Source organism: Cervus elaphus, chromosome 31 (assembly GCF_910594005.1).
Source record: "Cervus elaphus chromosome 31, mCerEla1.1, whole genome shotgun sequence".
Lineage (NCBI taxonomy): Eukaryota > Metazoa > Chordata > Mammalia > Artiodactyla > Cervidae > Cervus > Cervus elaphus.
In genome coordinates this window covers 44,860,466-44,884,903 of record NC_057845.1, presented here as the reverse complement: position 1 = coordinate 44,884,903, position 24,438 = coordinate 44,860,466, and the positions used below count along the sequence as shown (strand labels likewise).

The 24,438-nt window shown below is 37.7% G+C and overlaps 1 protein-coding gene across 1 annotated transcript in view; it reads left to right on the top strand.

Annotated features, from left to right (window-relative positions):
- Positions 1-23,599, top strand: part of ZBTB11 (zinc finger and BTB domain containing 11) — a 29,157-nt gene extending 5,558 nt beyond the window's left edge. The window contains exons 2-11 of the mRNA XM_043892628.1: positions 2,179-2,414; positions 3,226-3,457; positions 10,598-11,427; positions 11,632-11,811; positions 15,030-15,275; positions 16,877-17,021; positions 17,687-17,804; positions 20,402-20,560; positions 20,684-20,859; positions 21,453-23,599. Of these exons, the coding sequence (XP_043748563.1) occupies positions 2,179-2,414; positions 3,226-3,457; positions 10,598-11,427; positions 11,632-11,811; positions 15,030-15,275; positions 16,877-17,021; positions 17,687-17,804; positions 20,402-20,560; positions 20,684-20,859; positions 21,453-21,970 (2,840 nt within the window). The 3' untranslated portion in view covers positions 21,971-23,599. The remainder of the gene's footprint in view (positions 1-2,178; positions 2,415-3,225; positions 3,458-10,597; positions 11,428-11,631; positions 11,812-15,029; positions 15,276-16,876; positions 17,022-17,686; positions 17,805-20,401; positions 20,561-20,683; positions 20,860-21,452) is intronic.
- The last annotated feature ends 839 nt before the right edge of the window (positions 23,600-24,438 follow it).

Below are 24,438 nucleotides of genomic sequence, written 5' to 3'. Positions count from 1 at the left end.
TTCACATTGTTGTGCAGCCATCGTAGCCACTCAACCTTCAGAAATGTTTCATTTTAACCCCTTTATTATCAACCTGTTAAAACTTGCTTGCTATATCTAATACAGGTGTAGACTTATTATTGACTTTAATTAATATTTTCAGAAACTAGACTATAACCTCTGTTCCTCTCTTATCTGTGCACACATAAATACTTATAAAAGTTGTATTTAACTCTAATATTTCTTGTTATATTCTGGGTGGGGGATGGTGAACAAATAAATTGGGCAGATTTCTATGTTAACAGGTTACTGTAGAACTCAGCTTCTAATATGATGAAATTCATTTGTATGGCTATAAAATCAGTATAACTTTCTGAATTTCTTCATCCAGTGTATACTTTTTTTTTTTTTAGTAAGTATGGGAAACATATTTACTAAATATCTCAAATACAGTTTGAGAAATTTACTCAAATACTGTCTGAAAGTTGAAATGCAAGGAACTTAGTATAATTTGTCATTTTGAAACTTTTCAGGAATTTACAATATAAGGCTTCCCTGGTGGCTCAGCTGGTAAAGAATCTGTGTGCAATGTGGGAGACCTGGGTTTGATCCCTGGGTTAGGAAGATCCCCTGGAGAAGGGAAGGGCTACCCACTCCAGTATTCTGGCCTGGAGAATTCCATGGACTGCATAGTCCATGGGGTCATAAAGAGTTGGACACAACTGAGTGACTTCCACTTTTCACTTTCTGTATCATTTTAGGTAACAAGTCTTTTCATTTGCATTTTACTTGGGGATTGTGGGAGAAGTTTCTGCCATAGGGATGGATAAATAGCATCCTGGTTAAATGTTTCAGGGTAAATAGCATATCCTGAAAACCACATGGCTTCTTGTGGCAGACTTATGTAGTTTCCTAGATGTGACTTAACTTTTAGGGCTTCATTTTCCATGTCTGTAGAATGACAGGTAATTGGTGGTCTTCCCTTACAAGTATGATGGAGAGGGTATGTGTGTATGTAAAGTATTCCTCCCTACTTCCTACCTCCTCCCCGCCAGCCCCCCAGCATGCTGAGTTGGAAATTGAAATTTAAAATAGGGTTTTGTGAATGGTTTGTGTATAATCAACTTTTGTTAGATTGTGTATTGTTGTTCAGTAGCTCAGTCACGTCTCTTTCTTTGCAACCCCGTGGACTGCAGCACGCCAGGCTTCCCTGTCCTTCACAATCTCCTGGAACTTGCTCAAACTCACGTCCATCGAGTCAGTGATGCCATCCAACCATCTCATCCTCTGTCCTCCCCTTCTCCTCCTGCCTTCAATCTTTCCCAGCATCAGTGTCTTTTCCTATGAGTCGGCTCTTTGCATCAGGTGGCCAACGTATTGAAGCTTCAGCATCAGTCCTTCCAATGAATATTCAGGGTTGATTTCCTTTAGGATTGACTGGTTTGATCTCCTTGCAGCCCGAAGAACTCTCAAGAGTCTTCTCCAACACCACAGTTCAAAGATTGTGTATACTGTTTAATAAAACCCTAAAATCTCTGTTTTCAAAGATGAGATTTTACACCCATTACAAGTTTTGGTTGTGATCCTGCACAGGTTGCAGATTTGCTCCACCTGTTTTTTTTCATCTGCAGTTCAGGCTACAGGACATTATCCCCTGGAACATGGCATGTTCCAGTACACATTCAAGTACACATGCACTTGAATGTCCTTTGAGGGGACAAGGAGTTAAAGCTTCTGATAACACATGACATCCATCATATCCATTCATATTCCATTGACCAAAGCATGGTCAGGCCTCATGTTCGTAGAGGGGGGCGTTATTAGCATGAACCACAGTATTACTGTTTATAAAGGTCAAAGCGGTTGAACATTGACAATTTCATATAGTTACTATTGCATAAGTGAGTTGAATCTCAAATGGAAACGGGTGGTGCTGCATAATCCTTTTATGGTGAGTAAATGCATAGTAAGTAAACAAAGCAGTCTATCAGCATGGAAACAGATTGTCATTTGTAACATCTTTGAAGAAAAAATGTATCTTAAAGAGTTCACTCTACATTGTGGGCATGTGTGTGTGTGTACACATGCACTTGAATATGCATTTAGTGTAAAAAGATGAAATAATCGGTGTAATCTTTAGTTTTCAAATGAGAGCAGTATCAAATTTAGTCTGACCAGTTAATTTTTATTTCATTGTAGGTATATTAAAGCAAGTCAAAGATTACATTAAACAATGTAGCAAATGCCAGGAGAAACTAGATCGCTCACGTCCTATATCGGATGCTTCAGAAATGCTGGAAGAATTGGGACTAGATCTTGAATCTGGGGAAGAAAGTAATGAATCAGAGGATGACCTGAGCAACTTTACTTCGCCTCCAACTACAGCTTCCAAGCCTGCGAAAAAGAAGCCAGTATCCAAACATGAACTTGTGTTTGTAAGTGGGGCTTTCCATTCAGATTTTACATTTGTGACTAGTGTGTTAGTATTTATAGTATTTTTTCTTAAACTGCTTCCCTGTGGGCTCTGTGACTGTTACATTGTTACATGTGCTAAAGTGTTAGTCCTCACTTCAGTCAGACTCTTTGCCACCCCATGGGCTGTAGCCTGCCAGACTCCTCTGTCCATGGAATTCTCCAGGCAAGAGTACTGGAATGGGTTGCCATTTCCTCTCCAAAGGATCTTCCAGACTCGAACGCCAGTCTCCTGCCTTGCAGGCAGATTCTTTTACTATCTGAGCCACCAGGTACATGTGCTAAATGTTTGCTAATACTGCCTCTTCCTTAATCATAAACATTCATGTTGTTTCTTCTCCTCAGAATGTAACTTGTTGATTTGCTGTTAATTATTCCTCCCCTCCTCTTTTTAATTGGTATATTGGTACGGGTAGACGGAATATATTTCTGGAAGCAGTCTGTGGGTCATGCAGCAAGGTAAAATCAAACTGGCTAGGTCTTTGTTTTTTGCCTGCATTAATGTCTTACATTATCAGATAAATTTCTGACTAATAAAAGGAAGCAGTAGGAAATGAGATGTAGGTTTTCATTGGGTCAAGTAAAGCGAACATAGCAGAAGACGGTGAGAACAGCATGTCTTTTTATTTAAATACATAGGTAATAAAGAATATTGGGCTATCCGTATTAGTGGAATTTTTACAAGTGAGTAATATGTCTTGTTTTAAGTTTTGTTAAGGGTAAGAATACAAATGATATATAATGCAACTCTTGGTCTCCAACTTATTTTCATAGGTTGATACCAGAGGAGTGGTGAAACGTTCTTCTCCAAAACATTGTCAGGCTGTCTTAAAACAGCTGAATGAACAGAGGCTCTCTAACCAGTTCTGTGACGTTACTTTGTTAATTGAAGGAGAAGAGTACAAAGCTCATAAATCTGTTCTGTCAGCTAATAGTGAATATTTTCGAGATCTTTTTATTGAGAAAGGAGCTGTTTCCAGTCACGAGGCAGTGGTGGATCTTTCTGGTAAGAATTTTCTGATACTCTTTGTTGAAGTACATACTGGAAGAGGGGTGTGTGTATCTTATAAACTTAGGATCTATGCTCAAGTGGAAAAAGCCCATTTATAGCACCAGACTAAGCTGAACTGTAAGCTCCTTCCTTTTAGAAAGGTTTCCAAGGTAGATATATGAAAAGCCTGTCACTTCCTATCACTGCCTGTTAGGCGAGACAGTGGTAGCACTAGTAGGATTTCTGGGTTTACATTGTTAAAACAGTTTGAGAGAAATCCGTTAACTACACCAGAGTTATTACACTAAGTACATATATTATTTTTAAATTGACTGATTGAATCTTACGTGTGGGACATGTTAATTATAAAGCACTTCTATGTGTCTATTGTTTTTCATTTTTTAAGATTAATAATCATCGTTCATGTAGATTTGATAATCACATTGTCAATATAGAATAATCAGAATTCCAGGTGTCTTTTTTTCAAAATTATCATTATTATTGTATATGAGTAATTTGACTTTCTTTCGGCCTCACGAGAATTTATATATTGGCTTAGGAGTCAACAAGTGAAATTTAGGAAGCAGTAAAATAGGTAACCTTATTTATACATTTTCTTATACAGTTACTTTGCTGTAACTCTTAAGTAAGTGACACCACTGTGTGAACTGTCATTTCCCGTTTCTGAAACAAAAAAGTGACTTTATTTAGGTATATAATACTCACCTAGTTAGCCATTTATCCTTTTTTATCTATCTCTGGGAAGGTAAATTCATATATTTTTTCTTAAAAGTGCTGTGTGTTCAGTTACTAAAAAAGATGTCTCAGGTATCCACTTTGTGCAGGGAACTGGCCGGACTCTAGGGATACAGTGATGAACAAAAGCTTTTATGAAGCATAGAAGAGGATTATGTTCTAAATTTGTGATATTTCCTTTGGTGATTCAGAGGAGAAAATACATCTTATTCTGGGCCATCTGAATAATAAAACTTACCATAAGTACAGTCTTGATACGTTAGCTTTGAAATGTTTTCCTTATCTTCCTTGCATCTGAAGCAGAAAGAAGAATGCGCTTCTCTTCTCGTTTCTCAGCAGCTTATAGCGAGTGAAATCTCTACTTCCCAGATAACTGCAGCACAGCATCCTATTGTTATTTCAGCAAAATACCTCGGTTATTCTTCATTCCATATGCTTATTTTTACATTTTGTTCAGCAAATAATGATGTAAGCTAATAGCAAGTGAAGTAGATAGTATTAAAATCTTTGATTTTTAAACAGACTAATTGTAAGATACATGTAGATATTAATAAATGATAAAATGTACATCTGTTTTCCTGTTACATATGTTAATATTGTTGAATTCAGTGTTGTTTATGCTTTCAAAAATTTCTTCCCTACTCAGTCATAAAGGTATTTTCGTGTATGGTCTTATAGTTTCTCATTCATATTTAACTTTTAATCTGTTTGGAATGTTTTTAATGGTGTGAGATAAATAATTTGATTTCGTTTTTTCCTATTTTGATCACTTGTCTCAGAATTTAGTGAAAACTTCCTCTTCCTACGCATCCACCTTGCAAATTTTCTTAAAGAACAAATGTTCACGTTTGGTACCGATTCTGCATTTTTTTGTGGTCTTTTGGTTGTCTCTTCCCCCCTATTATTGCGTGGTCTTAATTACCTTACCTTTATAATAACAGTGAAAGTCTACACCTGTGTTGCTCCGGTGAGTCTTAGTTATTCAGAACCCTTTGCTCTGTCACATAAACTTAAAGCAGCTTATCTCCTTCCACAGATAGGGATTACGTTGAATTAATAAAGCTTTATATTTTTCCATAAAAGTCTTGCACATTAAAAACAATTCACTTATTTATTTGGCTGCTCTGGGTCTTAGTTGTGGCACATGGGACCATCCGTTGTGTCACGTGAGCACTTAGTTGGAACACGTGGGGTCTAGTTTCCTGGCCAGGTATCGAACCCGCGCCCCCTGCATTGAGGGCACGGAGTCTCAGCCACTGGACCGCCAGAGAACTTCCTTGCACATCTTTTGTTGGATTATTGTTAAGGTAGTTTATACTTTTTGATATTATTACAATTTTTTTAAATTATATAATCTCTGATTTATTTTTAGTAATTGTTGATTACTAAATATAGTAGTGTTGCTTAATTACCTTAGTCATTCAGACATCTACCTATAGATTCTTTGAGATTTTTCGTATAAAACAAATATATTATGTGCTAATAGTAATGCTTTTGTTTCTGTTTTTCCAGTTCTTATATTTTTTAACTTTTTCCCGTTACTTTACAGTGCCATTTAGAACCTCAAAAAAAATAGCAGTTGAACAGAGGTAGTGATAAAAAAGACTTCACTTATTCCCCTTCTAAAGAACAGGTGTTTTTTGTTTTTTTTTTAACTGTGAAATATATTGTTTGGTAAATGTTTTAAATAGATAATCCTTTTCCCCCTTTAACATTAAGGAAATTCCCTCTGAAATGAATGTGGACTTACCACTTTACTTTTTCTGTGTCTGTTGAGATCATCTTTATTTTTTCATTTTGTTAGTGTGGGAAGTTTTATATCGGTTTACTAATGTTAACCCAGTTTTTAATTCCTGAAATAAATCCACTTTAGTCATAACATCAGATTTTGTACAAGCCGCTTGGAATGGTTAGTACAAACTGGTTCAGAGTACTAACATTAGACTGTTTGCACTTAGGGGTAATTTTTCTTTCTCACAGTTTGTCGTGTCAGCTTAATCTCATAAATTCTGTGTTCCTGCCAACTTTTCACATTCACTGAGGTAGTTACTATGAAATTAGATTTATTTTTTGAATATTTGGTAGAATGATGGCTAAAATTGACTGGGCCTGTATTGAGACTTTGGGGCAAGATTTCTAGCTACTAATTTGACCCATTTAATAGTTAGGAAATTATTCTATAGATTTTCTATTTCATCTTGAGTAATTTATAGAAGGTTGTATATTTGCCATAATATGTCTCTTTGATCTAAATTTTCAAATTTATTGGCACAATTTTTTTTTTTTTGGCCGTCCTGTGCAGCCTGCAGGATCTTAGTTCTGGGACCACGGATGAAACCCAGGCCCTCCACAGTGAAAGCTCAGAGTCCCAGCCACTGGACTGCCAAGGAATTCTAGCACAAAAAAAAATTTTTAGTGCAGAAGAAATTCAGCAAGAGGCAAAGTGATAGGCAAGAAATAGATTTATTAGTGTAGGATGTTTGTAAGAGATGCCAGCTATCAGGCAAGGAAGCTCTGCCCCAGCACAGAAGTTTTTATATCCTTTTATAAATGCTTATGATGACTGTAGATATCTCTTTCATTCCTTGTGCATTTTCTCTCATCTCAAAAATTTTTTTTACTAAAGTTTTACTGGCTTTACAAAAAAAAAAAAAAGGAAGCTGGTAAACTACAACTTGCATGCCAAATCTTGGCCCACTGACCGCTTTTGTAAATAAAGTTTTATTGAGACAACCACACCCATTCATTTGCATATTGTCTGTGGCTGCTTTTGAACTTACAAGGGTGGAATTGAATAGTTGCTACAAAAACCAGTGGTCCACAAAACCTAAAATATCTGGTTTGCTTATCTGGCTGTTTACAGGAAAACTTTCTTTACCCTTTGGCCAAAACATAATTTTTAAATGTTAACAACCTAACTTTTATGCAAATACTATAGTCCAAGATCTTATATAATTAATTGTGGAAACCAGAACAATGTTAAAAGTGCTTCTTATAGAATTTCCAAGAATTGTGTATATTGTCTTTCAACCAGAGAAATGAATTTTCTGAAAATGAATTTGCTGATCGATGAAAAATTGGTTAATACCCTATAGAGAAATAAACCAATAAAGTTTTGGAGTTACCTTTCCAACCCTGACAGAAATAACTTCTTATTCTTTTACAATTCATTTGTGCTTGCTATTTTCTGTAAGTTAGTTTTTACACAGTTGTAAAATAGTCTAGTTAATAGCAATCAATGGTGTTTGCTCAGCACTGCTCTTAAAGAATACTTGACTCCAAAGATATATTATACAGTACAGGGGATAACTACAAGTGGGAGTATAACCTTTAAAAATTGTGGAACACTGTTGTACCCCTGAAACATATAATATTGTACGTCTGCTGTACTTTGGTAAACAAAAGCCCAATAACCCTTTTTACCTATTAACCAAATTTTTAAAATTGAAGTATAGTTGATTTACAATGTTGTGTTAATTTTTGCTTTATAGCGAAGTGATTCTGTTTTATATAAATATTCTTTTTAAATATTCTTTTCCTTTATGGTTTATCACTGCATGGTGAGTTTCTTGTGTTATACAGTAGGACCTTGCTGTTATCCATCCTATTGTGTAATAATTTTCATATGCTAACCCCAAACTCCCACCCTAGTCCTGCTCCACTCCTCTTTACCATGGCAGCAAGTCTGTTCTCTCTGTCTGTGTGTCTGTTTCTGTTTTGTAGGTAAGTTCATTTGTGTCCTGTTTTAGATTCCAGATATAAGTGACACCATATAGTATTTGTCTTTATCTCTCTGACTTCACTTAGGACGATAATTGCTAGGTCCATCCATATTGCTGCAAATGGCATTATTTCATTCTTTTTTTTTATCGCTGAGCAATATTTTATTGTACATATGTACCACATCTTCTTTATCCATTAATCTGTCAGTGGACAGTTAGATTGTTTCCATGTCTTAGCTGCTGTGAATATAGAGGTGCATGTATCTTTTTGATTTTGTCTGGAGATATGCCCAGGAGTGAGATTGCTGGAGCATATGGCAACTGTTATTAATTTTGGGGGGGCCCTCCATACTCTTTTCCACAGTGGCAGTGTTGAATGTCTTTTCATGTGCCTATTGGCCATCTATAAGACATTGGAGAAATGTCTTATTTAGTTCTTCTGTCCATTATTTTGATTGGGTTGTTTGTTTTGTTTGTGGTGGTAAGTTATATGAGCTGTGTGTGTTTTGAAGATTAAACCGTTGTTGGTCACATCATTTGCTAATACTTTCTCCCATTCCATGGATTACCTTTCCTTTCTGTTTGTGGTTTCCTTTGCTGTGCAAAAGTTTGTAAGTTTGCTTAGGTCCCATTTGTTTAGTTTGGCTTTTATGTCTATTGCCTGGAGATATTGACCTAAGAAAACATTGGTATGATTTATGTCAAGAAATGTTTTGCCTATGGTCTCTTTTAGGATTTTTATGGTGTCATGTTTTATATTTAAGTCTTTGAGCTATTTTGAGGTTATTTCTGTGTATCATGTGAAGGAGCATTCAGAGTTCATTGATTTACATGTAGCTTTCCAACATGCCCAACACCCTTTCTTGAAGAGACTTCTTCCTATTGCATATTCTTGGCTCCTTTGTTGAAGATTAATCGACTCTACGTGTGTGGGTTTATTTTGGGCTCTCTGTTCTGTTCCATTGATCCATATGTTTGTTTTTATGCCAGTACCAAACTATTTTAATTACTGTAGCATTGTATTTATTGTCTGAAGCCTCCCTCCTGCTTTGTTCTTCTTACTCAGGATTGCTGTGGCAATTCTGGATCTTTCATGGTTCCGTGTAAATTGTAGGTTTATTTGTTCTAGTACTGTGAAAAATGTCATGAGTAATTTAATAGGGATAGCATTTAATCTGTAGATTTCTTTTGGTAGTGTGATAATTTCAACAGTATTAATTCTTCCATGCTTCTGGATTGACTTCAACTTAGAAATTAAAAAGGTACTAGGTAAAAGACCAAAATGCATTTTTTTTTTTAAGAAATACTTTCTTACCTCAAGCTTATTAACTTACCTTCATAATTTGCAGCAGTGTTAATATGGCTTCAGCCAGCTTAATTACCAGCTTTCCTGGGAATGACTGAATTAGCCATGTTAGTCGTGTTGATGTGTAGTCTCCCCAGCTCCCCACCTGACTGCTAGTACATCTCACAGGTTAAGGCTTCCTTGTATGCCTGTTACTTGTGTATCCCTTCTTTGCCCATGTAAAAGGACCACATTTTATGTATCTTCAGTCAAAACTGAAAAATACAGCAAACATGAGTTTTTAAAAGGTTGCTTTGGCCCTCTGTCATTTTTAATAAAAGATCTCTTAAGATAAATTATTATACATGAGAAAAGCAAGGCACAGTGAAGTGTGTGTAATACAATACCTGTTGTAAGAAGGAGACAGAAGAGTATTTATTGGGCTGTATAAAGAGACTCTTAAAAAGCTGTACAAATGTTAATTTGTTCTGATTATGGAGATGGAATTGGACTTACAACTATGTAATCTTCTAATTTCTGAATCATGGGAATATTAACAATGGTTTTTGAATGTGAAGTACTGAGAACTTAGAATGGAACTGACCTTATTTTCTCACATAAAATGGGAACCTAATGCCTGGTGTGTAGTAATTTGTCTTATTCCTTAGACCAAAGATAAGCGAACTATAGCTGGAAGGCAGTCTTCCCTCCTTTTCCTCCATAAAGTTATATTGCAACATAGCCATACTCCTTTATATATATGTTACAATACCTGGTTTCTCTTTCCAGCTACAGTGGCAGAATTCAGTAGTTGAAACAGATGCCTTGTTGCCTGCAGTATTTATTATCTGATTCTTTACAGAAAAATTTTGCCGACCCCTTGCTATAGACCTTGTTTTAAAATTTTTAGTAATAGAACACTTTGTTCACAATCAAATTTTTATATGAACTTCTGTTTTAAAATATACAGCTATATTTACTGCAGTGAGGTTAGGGGACAGGTTGGTTGAACCCTGCCTACTCACCTGCCTCCCTCTCTTTTTGTACCCTCCATTCTCCAGCAGCTGTTTCTTGAGGGGAATTTGAGGAACCCCCGGGGTTCTAAGGAGTACAGTTTGAAAATGACTGCCTTACAACAACTCTTTGAGGTAGTAAGTGTGATATTATTTTCTATTTTAGGTATTGAGAGACACGACTCATGGAAGTGAGTTAGTCAAGGCTTAATAAGCAGCCAGAACTCAAAACAATTCCAGAGTGTTTGATTGCAGAATAAATGGTTATATTTGCCTTTATATTGTATTTTGTATTGTCACAATCATACAGTAGTTGTTTGGACAAGGTGTTTTCGTGGTGGTCTGACTTTTTGTCTTTCATCTTTCTTGTTTCGCATAGGTTTCTGTAAGGCTAGTTTCCTTCCCTTACTGGAATTTGCCTATACCTCTGTGCTAAGTTTTGACTTCTGTAGCATGGCTGACGTAGCCATCTTGGCTCGCCATCTTTTTATGTCAGAAGTTTTAGAAATCTGTGAAAGTGTGCATAAACTAATGGAAGAGAAGCAGTTAACAGTGTATAAGAAGGGTGAAGTACAAACAGTCGCGTCCACACAGGACTTACAAGAACAAAACGGAGGGACAGCACCTCCCGTGGCCAACAGCACGGGGGCCCCAGCAGCTCTGTCCACTGAACTCGGGGATTGTGAGATCGTGCTGCTGATGAACGGGGAGCTGCCCGAGCAGAACGGAGCACAGCCTGAGCCCCAGGTTTCCTCACAGGCCGGAGCCACCGCATCACCTGGGCGCTGCGGAACTGATTCCCATCCTGAAATGGAGTCTGTTGATTTAGTAACAAAAACCAACCAGACAGAACTGGAAACTTTAAACAGCAGAGAAGACAGCACAGTTTCTAGTACTCATCCCAGGCCTTCACAAGGCAATGTAATCGGTAGCTCTCCAGGAAGCACTGATATAGGAAATGATACTGCAGCCGAGGATGTCTGTGCTGACGACATTTCAGAGCATAGGCAGGACCTGGACGAGTCCTCAAAAGATGAGGAAAACCTAGCTGAACCAACGGCGCTGATGGACTCTGGCCCGGATGATGACACTTACAGAAGCAGACTTCGGCAGCGTTCTGTTAACGAAGGGGGATATATCCGACTACACAAAGGAATGGAGAAGAAGCTGCAGAAGCGGAAAGCCATTCCCAAGTCAGCAGTTCAACAGGTATGATGAAGAAAGAGTTCACCTTGGTAGTTTTAGCTTTAAGTTGAACGCATTCTGTTGATAAACTTATGGTGAAAAATATTTTGAGGGGGAGGGGAGTGGGTGCAAGAAAGCAACTTAATGTTTTAAATACCAATGTTACTAATAAGGTAATGTGAATTTGAGATAGTTAAATTTGGATTGCGTTTTCTGTTCCTTAATCAGGTGGCTCAGAAATTAGTTCAAAGAGGAAAAAAGATGAAACAGCCGAAAAGGGATGCTAAAGAGAGTACAGAAGAAGAAGCATCCCATAAATGTGGGGAATGTGGAATGGTTTTTCAGAGACGATATGCCCTTATAAAGCACATCCTGAAACATGAAAGAGCTCGAGATTACAAGTGTCCAGTAAGTGTCTGGAAAGCTAATTATAAACGGCGCTAGCTTCTTTATAAATAGAATCCAGCTTACTGCTTTGTTATTATGCTACCATCTGTATTCTCCTTCTCCCTTATATTGCTGTCATAGTTACCTGCTGGTTCATATGTGTCACGTTCTTGCCAAAAAATGTTCAGTGACTTAGCTCTGCTTCTACTGTACTTTCTACTTTACTGTAGAAAGATGACAGTAAAATGATCTTTTTAGAAAGTTCATAGAGAGGCAAAAAGAACAGGAGGCCATAGCAACTAAATTCTGGCCTCTGATACATAAATGTAGTCTTTTTTTTTTTTTTTTTGACTGTACCACATAGCACTCAATCCCACTTCCCCGACCAGGGATTAGACCTATGCTCCCTTCAGTGGAAGTGTGGGGTCTTAACCACTGGACTGCCAGGGAAGACCCTAGATGGAGTCTTAAATTCAGTGGATTTGAAAGGGCTCATTCCCAGGCTTTCAGCATGGAAAGCTAAGAATCAACCCAAATTGTATTGCAGAACTACCAGGAGGTCAGGAATTAGTGGTACTAGTGACCTTGAAAGTAGAGGTAAGGCTGATGGTTAGAGAGTCTTTTTAAGAAACAAGTGAATCACTACCGCCATGCCTTCAATCAAAGATCCATCTTCTACTCTCTGAAAACGATAAAACCACAGCTGCCCTAGAGAACACTGTGGATATGAGGGTGAATGTATCAGTGCGGTATACCCAACAAGGGAAAGTAGAAGCTTCTATACTGAATATTGAAAGTGTTCCTTGCCTACTCAGGTCCTGGAATGTTAACAGCCAAACCCTTAACCTTAAAATAGAAAGATTTCTTAGAGATGGGAAATCTGAAGCCCAGTGAAAAAAAGACCTAAAGATACCACTCACTAAAGCCAGGGGTTGACAGTTAATTCCCGACTTACACACAAGTTCCAATTAGTTTTTAAATGTCTTATTCTGAAATGTGAATAAACATCAGGTATACAGACTCATGAGAAATATTTCAAGCAAAAAGCAACTTTGAGGAATCCAAGACATGCAGTTAGAAGAAAACTCAAAAACAAACAAACAAACCAACCATGCACATAAAACCCAAACCACAAGTATGATTTATATTAGAGATAAAGGAAAAGATTATGTAAGTAAAACAATAATCATGTACTATGTTTTTAAAGGGGCACTTTAAAAAAACAATAGTTTTTTAGGAATAAAATATATAACATACAAAAAAAATCTCTGAAAAGTTAGGAAACATAATTGACTAAATCACACAAGGTAAGAATGGGAGTGAAAGAACCTGAGGATTGGTCTCGTTGTATTCTAATGTCCAAATAATTCTAAATAGCATGGAGAGAAAGAAATCATTAATGCAATGAAAAAACATTTTAGAACTTGAACACAGAAGTTTCCTTGTTAAAAGGGCATGTCAAATGTTCAGAATCATGGTTTAAAATAATTCTTTACCAAACGCATTATGAAATTTCTGAATCAGGGGACAAAGAAAATCTTACAAATTGGAAGAGAGAAAGGAAAAGGGTTAGAATAGCTTCAGACATTTCAGCAACAACAGTGGAAGCTAGAAGATAAAGGCAGAATATCTTTAATATTATAAAAGGAAATGGTTTCTAACTTGAAGTCAATAGCAGACTATATTTGCAATGGTATAATAAGAACTGTTTCAGACTTGCAAGGTCTGCAGAGTTTTACCCCCCAAATTCCCTTTCTCAGGAAGCTGTTGGTAGAGATATTCCACCAAAATGATAAAGACATGGGAAATGGAAAACATGGGGTCCAGTCTGTGAAACAGTTGCCGCAGTTTGGAACATGGCATAGTGCTTTGACGGAGATCTCCAACAGGGTGATGTGTTTAAACCTTCTCTCAGCCAACAATTGAGGGAAAGTTTGACAACAAATTAGCAGTAAATATGAAGAGAAGTAAAAGGGAAGGGGAAGAAAATCATACTGTACTATATTGTCCAGCTGTAATGTACATCATCCAAATAATTGAAATTGATCTCACCAAAATGATGGTAAAGCTGGCTTGAGCAAGTATGGTAATGAATTGTATATGTGTAGAGAGTGAAGCGGACAAGGCGATGGCACCCCACCCCAGTCCTCTTGCCTGGAAAATCCCGTGGACAGAGGAGCCTGGTAGGCTGCAGTCCACCGGGTCTCTAGGAGTCGGACATGACTGAGTGACTTCACTTTCACTTTTCACTTTCATGCATTGGAGAGGGAAATGGCAACCCACTCCAGTGTTCTTGCCTGGAGAATCCCAGGGACGGGGAGCCTGGTGGGCTGCCATCTATGGGGTCGCACAGGGTCGGACACGACTGACAGCATGTGACTTAGCAGCAGCAGCAGCAGAGAGTGAAAGGTGAGAGACTCACCTCCTATTGTTCACATTACTCAGAATCACAGAGATGATCATTAAGAAAGTGTCAAAAAAAGTAGAAGTAGTGGACCCATAGGCCAGTTTTATTTATTAAAAAAAAAAAAAAGTCCTATAGATCGTGACTGTGTATAACTTTGATTTTAAAATAAAGAACAGACGCTTTCAGGAATACTCAGCAAACATAGGATAAAGCTTGAGGACGGGGCCTTCATTGCTGCCCAGTGGCGAAGACTCCACATGCCCAGTGCAGGGGGCCAGGCGCAGCCCCTGGTGGGGGAGCTGGATCTCACATGCTGCAGCAAAGACTGAAAGTCCTGTCTGTCACAGCTAAGACCCAGCGCAGCCAGATAGATGAAAAATAAAAAACAAACACAATATAAAAATAAAAGCAAACAAGCCCCAAGGACTGTCACAGTTTTGTCCTCCTACCTTTTCAAGCCCCTGTCACTGCTCCACCTCACAACTGTTCGTATTCATATGATAGTGTGCTTCCTCTTGTCTGTATCTTCCCATTCCTTCAAGACCCAGCCTCAGTGCTGAGGCTTTTCCTTACTGTGATTACTCCCCCTTCTTACTTATTTCACCTGTTTACATAGAAATCCTTCTTCTGTGGTTAGACTATAAACCCCTGCAGAGTAGAGACGGGATCTGTCCCTCTTATCTGTATAATCTGGTACCTGGTATACTGTGTCTCATATAGTTTATGTGTTTATGTAATTGTAACAGACAAATGGCAAGTTGAAATATGAGTTGCGTTTCACTTAACATTTGTAATGAAAATACATTGAGGCAGAACTTACTTTTTCTTTTAGTTGTGTAAGAAACAGTTTCAGTACAGTGCCTCCTTGCGAGCACACCTTATTCGACATACCAGGAAAGATGCACCTACTTCGTCCTCTTCCCATTCTGCATCGAATGAGGCATCAGGGTCATCGTCTGAGAAGGGCAGAACCAAACGAGAGTTTATATGTTCCATATGTGGAAGGACGTTGCCTAAATTATATTCTCTTCGAATACACATGTTAAAGCACACGGGTGTAAAACCACATGCATGCCAGGTAAAATCATTATATTTATTTTGTTATTTAAAGATGACTGGAATATAACTGACAATAAGACTGGTTGAATCTGGAGCCACATCACTTTGTAAAATATCCCATAAAGTCCATAACTTTTTCAGTTTGTTGCCTAGGTCAAGGGTGATTCCCATTTTTGCTCTTTAATTTGTTGTCTGAAGTTGTAGTTTGAAATAAATCTATTTAGAGTGTTCAGGAGACTTGATGGAATTCAGAGTGGTACTGGGTGAGAATAACCAGCTTCTAAATCATCCCTTCATGTTCGGCAGGGCCAGCCTGGCTTGGGAAGGATCCTATGACTTAAATCTTAGCAGAAATTCTGCCTAAACTCTGTGTCCTTCTCCAAAGCTGAAGACTAAATGTCAGAATGTGATTGCTGGTTCAGAATCCTGTGATAAGCCAGCTTTGGGCTATTTGAAACAGTGAAAAGTCTCTAGCAGCACCTGTAGCCTTGCTTATAAGGATGACCCACTATTTTTATTGATAGTTTTGGAACCAATAAGATTTTTAATGTTTTTCTCTCTTGTTTTTTTAAGCTTTGTATCATATGAGAAAAGAATGTCAGAGAATAGAATAAACCCTTATGTACCCTTTACCCAGCTTTAGTAGTTATCAAGACATGGTCATTTGTGAGTTTTTTTTTTTTTTAATTAAAAAACTTTTATTGAAATATAGTTGATGTATAATTTTGTGTTAGTTCTCGACATCCAGCAGAGTTACTCAGCTGTGTATCCGTCCTTCTTTAGACTCCTCTCTCCTGTAGGTCGTTAGAGGATCCTGTATCCGTTCTTCTTTAGACTCCTCTCTCCTGTAGGTCGTTAGAGGATCCTGTATCCGTTCTTCTTTAGACTCCTCTCTCCTGTAGGTCGTTAGAGGACCCCGAGGGCAGGCCGTTGGTTACTGTGGCTGGTTGTGTTTTTATGTGCTGTCATTCCCTCCCGTCCTACCCCTTCCCTTCAGTTACTTTGAAGCCACGTCGTAAGCATCATTGTATTCATATATTTAAAAATTCAGTGTTCATTGGACCTCTGGTCTTCTTCTGTAGCACTACTCAAGATGTGTGGTCCACAGAAGATAAGTAAAAAAATGGAGAGCAAGCATGCAGAAACTCATGGCAATTTGACGACGTTTGACATCTTTGTTGTATTTAACAAAAATCCCTAATAGATTGAGACAAGAAAAATAAAACTGGTACTTCATCATAGAGATTCTGAGAAGCACTGTTTTAGTTGGTATAGATGTGAATGAGTATATTGTTTTTAACTAAGAACATGTCTCTTTTAATGTGTATTGTTTGCCAGTTTCAGAAAAGAGAGTGTGAGGGTTTTTTGGTACTGTTTTGAGTTCTTCCACAGATTACATGCTTATAAGAAAAATAGAAGTATTTGTTAAGTACAGAATCAGGAGATAATCAGCGAGCTTAAAATCTTAGGCCCTTTTTTCAACTTAAATGTTGTCATTTTGTTTATAATTTAAGGTTTTAATTTAAAATTGCATACTAGCTTCTCTGACTTCATTCTTCAGAAGCAGCCCTTAACTCTTTTTTTTCTGTTTTACTCATTTAAATACCCATGCTCCTTTAGGTCTGTGGAAAGACTTTTATCTACAAACATGGTCTAAAATTACATCAGAGTCTCCATCAATCACAAAAGCAGTTCCAATGTGAACTGTGTGTGAAGTCATTTGTTACCAAAAGGAGTCTTCAAGAACATATGAGTATTCACACAGGTAATGAGAAATTTATGTTGACATAGTTACACGTTATATACCGTTAGCTTACCTGGTGTATTGATTATGCTATAAGACTGTATATGTGCAGTTTTTTTAATTAATGAGAGTAAAGCTTAAAAGTTGTTCTTACATCTAGTTTTAGAACTATCTTATTTGTATAAAAGTTTTTAAAACTTTTTTTAAAATTAGTGCACGTGTCTGCTTCATGTCAATGTATGGCTAAATCCACCACAATATTGTAAAGTAATTATCCTCCAATTACAAGAAATTAATTTTTAAAAAAGTTAAGCAATAAGCTGTCAACAAGTATGTGGTTTATAATTTTATTAGAATTTTTAGTCCACATATACTAATTTTCACATATTTAAAGCAGTTACATAGAAGTGGCTGATGAAGGGTAGATAATCTGGTGTAGAACTTGTATGCAACTCCACTGTTCCAGATGACCATGCAAGCCTCCCAAATTCTTTGGGCAGTCGTGGCCTCACTAGTACTGTATTGAGAGGAAATAGGGTATTTGACGTAGTTTGTAATTCCTCGAAGGTGGGACCTAAAGTCATAGCTTCTGTGTTCACTTGAAGTAGCTTCTGAAGTATGGCACGAAGCATTGTTGGACGAGCACTTGTTTGCTGGATCTGTGACGTGCTTTTCCATTTTTATAGGAGAGTCCAAGTACCTTTGCTCAGTTTGTGGAAAGTCTTTTCATAGAGGCTCTGGGCTTAGCAAGCACCTAAAGAAACACCAACCAAAGCCTGAGGTTCGAGGCTATCATTGTACTCAGTAAGTATTTAGTATGTGACCCATTCAATTAATTTGTGTTCTTGGTTCATTTGAAAGCTGTTTCAAAGGAAAATGTTTGAGGTGGCTGAAGTTGCTCAGATACAGTTTGATACAGCATCGCTGTTGATAATGTGTCACTTTCAAAGTTCAGCTGTACTTGAACTCTGCTAAGGCAGTGGGCCTTGAATATTCGTATGTAATTATATAAACACACACACACATATGCATATCTGAGGTGATGGATGTGTTAGTTAACAGATGGTAGGAACCCTTTCACGACATGTGTGTGTGTGTGTGTACACACATCATGTTTTACACTTTAAATACCTTACCGTTTTGTCAGTTACACCTCAGCAAAACTGAAAAAAGAAGAGAATAGTTGAATCTAGTAGTAAACTATTATTTTACTTTTTAAAAAAATTTACTATTTACTCTTGATTTTAATCAGTTTACCTTTGTCTAGGTGTTCCTATTTATTTATTTAGCAGTTTTATTTACATTATAAATCTCATACCATACGAATCATTCATTTTAAATGACTTAAAGAAATTCTTCACGTGGGCGACCTGGGGGTAGGGACTGTAGGGACGAAGGGTCCCTTGGTGCCTTGGTGCCAGGCCGAGATTCTGTATAGGCAGTTCTTCTGAAGTACTGGACTCGTTGCTCATTTCTCTTTTTCTTCAGACTCCTTTCCTCTCCCTCTTTTTCCAGAACCTCCTGAGATCCCTTTTATAAAGTTCATGTAACACAACATTTATCAGGTGACAGTGTTCAAGTGGCTCTCAGGATGTTGAGTGTTGTGCAAGCGTCACCACTGATTCCAGAACGCCTGCAGTGCTCAGCCAGGCAGTTTACAGTCCTGCCTTGGTCTTCTCTTTCTGTTTGTGCAGAGTCAACCATTGGTGAGAGCGCGGAGCATTTTCAGGTCTTTTCTGCACACGTGCCAGCCCTGGGCAAATAATTTGGACTTCTAGATGCCTGGGAATATGTGAGAGTTCTTCAAAAGTCTTATTTCCTGAAGTATCTCATTCTCCAGCCTTCCCTCCCAACTGCCATTCCTTGCCCCAGCAGCTGTGGCTAATACGTTTACCTTTAAATGTTTCCAACCGATGCCTCCTCTCTACTCTCCCCACCACCCCCAAGTCCTCAGCCCTGGGGGAATTTGGCTAAATAAAAGCAAGCACTTTGAGAGGTACCAGATAGTTCAAAACAACTACAGTTAGGTTTAAGTCCCCCTGATACTGTGAACCCACAGCGAGAATGAATTCTGTGTCTCCTGCGCTGAGGAGCCAAGGGATGGGGTCAGGATGAGTTGAAATGCACAAAGCTCTTTTATCAGGATTCAACAATTTTTTTCTTAATTAAATAATTACCTGGTTGCTGTAAACTTTTAATCAGTTTTCAGAGCTCCAGTAAAATTGCTTCTGACTGTTTTTACCACTTTGTCTACTGATTTTGTGGAAGGTTGGGCTTTTGGAGTTACCAACTCTGCCCATATTTGCTGATGTCACTCTGATCAGTCTATTTTTATTTTTTACAGATTTTTTGATGTGGACCATTTTTAAAGCCTTTTTTGAATTTGTTTCAGTATTGCTTCTGTTTTATGTTTTGGTTTTTTGGCCCTGAGGCATGTGGGATCTTAGCTCCCTGACCAGGAATCAAACCTGCAACCCCCTGCCTTGGAAGGGGAGGTCTTAACACTGGACCGCAGGGAAGTCCCCTTACTCAGTCTTATTTTAAAAGAAAGTGGTTTATTATGCATACCTTTATAGCTGCAAATGTAGGAAAACCCAGTTTAAACTGGCTTGAATGAACTAGGAGTCTGAATGGTTTAAGGTAAATTGATTTCAGATTCATTAGCACGTGATGTCTGTGAGGCTCCATGTGGACAAGACGGTGGCAATGGTTTCAGCCTCACATCCCCTCAACTCCCAGATTGTCAAGCTGCATTTCTCCTGTTCCTATAAAAGCCCTGAGGTCACTCCCATTGACTCTGGCTAAGTCCTTTGGTTTTCTGGGCATCAGTCATTTCTCCTGTTCCTATAAAAGCCCTGAGGTCACTCCCATTGACTCTGGCTAAGTCCTTTGGTTTTCTGGGCATCAGTCATTTCTCCTGTTCCTATAAAAGCCCTGAGGTCACTTCCATTGACTCTGGCTCAGTCCTTTGGTTTTCTGGGCATCGGTCACAGTGGCTGAGAGGATGCTGTGCGCTGATTGACCTGTACCTCAGTCAGTTGCCCCATCCTTCGGGCAGGGGTAACTCCTACCCCAGCAGATGGACAGAATGGGAGAGGGTGAAAAGGGGTGTAAAAGAGGGAGATCCCAAGGAGTTGAGAAGATGGAAGATAATCACCTTTATGATGACCTTGGGAGCTTTGCAGGATTCTTTCTAAAATGTTTCTAGTACTTTGGAACTAAAAGAACTTAACACACTCCAGCCTTCATGCAAGATTGCAATACTAAGATTTTGTTTTGTTTTGTTTTAAATTGGGATCATCTTGTAGAGTTCTAGAAACCCAGGAATATACTGAGTTCTTGGAAACTTCTTTTAAAAGAATAAGATGATCCATTTGGGTGAATGGACTTTGTTATTGCAGATGTGAGAAGAGTTTCTTTGAAGCCAGAGACCTTCGCCAGCACATGAACAAACATCTGGGTGTGAAGCCATTTCAGTGCCAATTTTGTGATAAGTGCTATAGTTGGAAGAAAGACTGGTATTCCCATGTGAAATCTCATTCTGTCACTGAGCCGTACAGGTGGGTAAATTTGGGGTGAATCTGAGCTTAATTGAGATATATATGTACTTGGATTAATTGTTAGTCCATTAGTATGGTTCTGGTGTTTAGGAAAAGATAATTTGTGTTTTTCCTCTATTTTAGGTGTAATATATGTGGCAAAGAATTTTACGAAAAAGCATTGTTCAGAAGGCATGTAAAGAAAGCTACCCATGGAAAAAAAGGACGAGCAAAGCAAAACCTGGAACGGGTGTGTGAACAATGTGGAAGAAAATTCACTCAGCTGAGAGAGTATAGAAGACACATGAACAACCATGGAGGTAACTATACTTCACGTAGTTTAATAGACAGACCTTTAAATCGAATAAAAACCAGTCCAGTAGTGATTCTTCCTTCTCCATTCCTCTTGTCTGTTATCTTATCTTCCTTAATGAGAGATTAATCCCATATTATGGAACATTTATTCAAATAATAGCAGTGATTGTCAATCTGACTACCTAATTCTTGTGTAGATAGACAGATTCCTTTCTTAGTGAGCTTAACATTCTGTATCAATATTTTTATGCTGGAATGGATTACTCGAAGCTTCTGTTTTTTATCCCTAGGATTACAGGATTGCTGTGAAGGTGTAAGGAAATTCTGAGTGAAATTTTGAGTGAGACAGTGAAATTGTCTCAGAGTAACTTCTATCCATAGGAACATCTTTAGAGAGGTTATATCCAGAATCTGCTTTATTCTAGGGGAAACCGTTTGGCCCTAACTCAAAGATGGCCATAGTCAAGATAGTAAGGCTTATGGGCTAGTGTACTTAAAAGCATTATTTATCAGGCAGCTGTAATAAATTTTGGTACTTGGACCTCACCACACACACACACATGCCTCTCTTTTCCTTTTTCTTTCCCCCTTTTACTAGGAGTTAAGCCATTTGAGTGCTTAACATGTGGAGTTGCTTGGGCTGATGCCCGATCCCTGAAACGCCACGTCAGAACACATACAGGCGAACGGCCTTACGTCTGTCCTGTGTGTAGTGAAGCCTACATAGATGCTAGAACGCTCCGTAAACACATGACTAAATTCCACAGGGACTATGTGCCTTGCAAGATCATGCTGGAAAAAGATACCCTTCAGTTTCACAACCAGGGAACTCAGGTGGAGCATGCTGTTAGCATCTTAACGGCAGACATGCAGGAACAAGAGAACAGTGGTCCTCAAGAACTTGAAACTGTGGTAGTGACAGGAGAAGCCATGGACGCTCTTGAAGCTGTTGCAGCGACTGAGGAATGTCCATCGGTGTCTACGCTCTCTGACCAAAGTATTATGCAAGTGGTTAATTATGTGTTGGCACAGCAGCAAGGACAGAAGCTCTCTGAAGTCGCAGAAGCTATTCAGACTGTTGAAGTAGAGGTGGCACATATTTCAGAAACAGAATGAATGTAGTAATAGAGATAAAAAGAAGTGACGTCTCATGTATATTGAACTCACAGAACGTTTGTTTACAATACTGTGTGACTATCTGCCTGGAGTTTGTATGTCCAGGTTCTGGGCTGTTTGGTGGTGTTTTAACATATAACGATTTGTCTAGCTAATGGTTCTGTAGAAAAGTCCATTTACTGTAAACAAATTGAAAACAAATCTATTCGGTGGCAGTGGATTATCATGGTATACTTTTTATGAATTAATGTTTAAAAAGAACTGTACTAAATTCAAAACCGTACAGTTTTATTTGCATTTTGACTTGATTATACATACTTTGAATTTAAAAGGCTGTACTAATTGGCTCTTCTCTTTTGTTCTCAAAATATAGAGGTTCTGTGATTTCATTGGCCCTGTTTATGGATTAAAAATTCTAATATAAAACATTTTAGTAGGACGCATAGGTATATTACATTTTTTTAAATGCTTCACATCTGTGGTTCTTGACTTACTATTTATTTTATCCCTTTATAAAGTCAGGGATTCTTCATTCTATTGTAAAGCACTTAATGAGTTACATGTTGTAATCAAGTTTGCACAGTGTACTTAATCTGTATGGGGAAACCTTAAATGAATAGCTAATTTTTCAAATGCAATTCAAATGCATGAAATGCCTATTAAGCCTTACTATGCTAACCTTCAAGGCAAGTAAATTGACCATGAGCAAAGAACACTGTTAATAATCTCTGTTGATGGGAAATTTCTCCTTGATAACAAGAAAATAAATGGGGGAAAAAAGGTTAAAACTAGGTTTGGTTGTTTGCAGCTTTTGTATCATGTTTAATTGTTCAATTTTGTTAAAAAACTGCAGTTTAGAAATAGGATAACAATATAGATATCTACAGCAGTCCTGTGGATACCATATGATTGTCAAGTAATTTCGGAATATTGAAAATTCTTCAGTTCAACCCTCATTATAGTATACTACTTAAAGGAATTGATTATGGCCCACCAAATTGTTAAAAGTAAATTCTTTTTAAAAGTTGCCTGAAAAATTAATTTGTGTGTTTGATTTTTAAATTGCCACCTCTGTAAGCTATCTAATTTTCTCATTTTTCAAAATAACCATGGGGAGATATCACATTTCTCTCCTGGGAAACTACCACTCAAGTTATAATTGTTAAAATTAAACTTCTAAGTATTAGGATAAGCTAATATAAGGTATAAAATTAAGATATAAGCAAATCACATGTAAATCATTCCTAAAGCACAAGAAAAGAATGTGCCTTGATGTATATATATTATTAAAATGTTTATTCCGGTTTAAGTGGCTTAAAAGAAAAATAAATATGATGCCATGCGTGTGCTGTATCTGCATATGTAATATTTGCATTTGCACATTTCCCATTGTTTCGGTGGCTGTGTGGCTGACTTTCAATTTTAAGTGGATTGACATACAGTCTACAGCTTTATAATGGCTGCTTGTTTAATCGTATGTTTCAGTTAAAATGTATTTCAATCTAAAATTTGGAATTGTCTTTATGTTCCATTGTCACCACTGTTATTAGATTTAATTAATTGGGTAAGACCATTAATGTATGTCATAAATATGTAAATAAAAGATGTTGAATCTTGTTTAAAGCATAAGCTTTGAAGTTAAGCTTGTCACTATTTTCAGCTCATAAATCAGTTGCTGTTATTTATTATTAAGTTAATCCATTTTTAAAGAGGAGGGGAATTGAACACATTAAAAATAACCCCTGAGGGAACACATAATACTATTATGACTTATTATTACACTTAAACATAATCTTACAACAAAATCAAAAGTAGTACAATTAACTACCATGTTTGGATAATTTAAGTGTGTTTATAGAGAATTACATAAATTTCATGCAGAAGTAAGTGTTAAGATTCCAAAGATTCAGTTTTATATTTCCATGGAGAAACTGCTGTTTATAATAATTCCTTTCTAAAAGCACACATTGTTGCTTTCTGACAACACGTTGTTGTTGTCAGATCGGATGTCCCCTGATTAAATCTGCTTGTTAGTGCTGTTTTATTAAATGCCGGTGGCTTTCTATGTAATTTCACAAAGTTACCTAAACTGCTGGATCTAGTCCAGACCTTTGGTGTCTCTTTTTCTTTTTTAATAGCTGTGGTGTAAACAGTACAGTTGTTTAGTTGCTGAGGCTCTTTGTGACCCCATGGTCTGTAGCCGCCGAGGCTCCTCTGTCCATGGGATTTCCCAGGCAAGAATACTGGAGTGGGTTGTCATTTCCTTCTCCAGGGGATCTTCCTGACCCAGAAACTGAACCCACATCTCCTGCACTGGCAGGTGGATTCTTTACCACTGAGCCTTCTTGACTCTGGGCTTAATTTGCTGCCTCTTTCCAGTTTACCACCATTCAGGTAAGGCCTGCTGACTTAATATCTTTTCTAATATACGTACTTAAAGCTGTAAGTTTCTTCTAAACTCAGCTTTC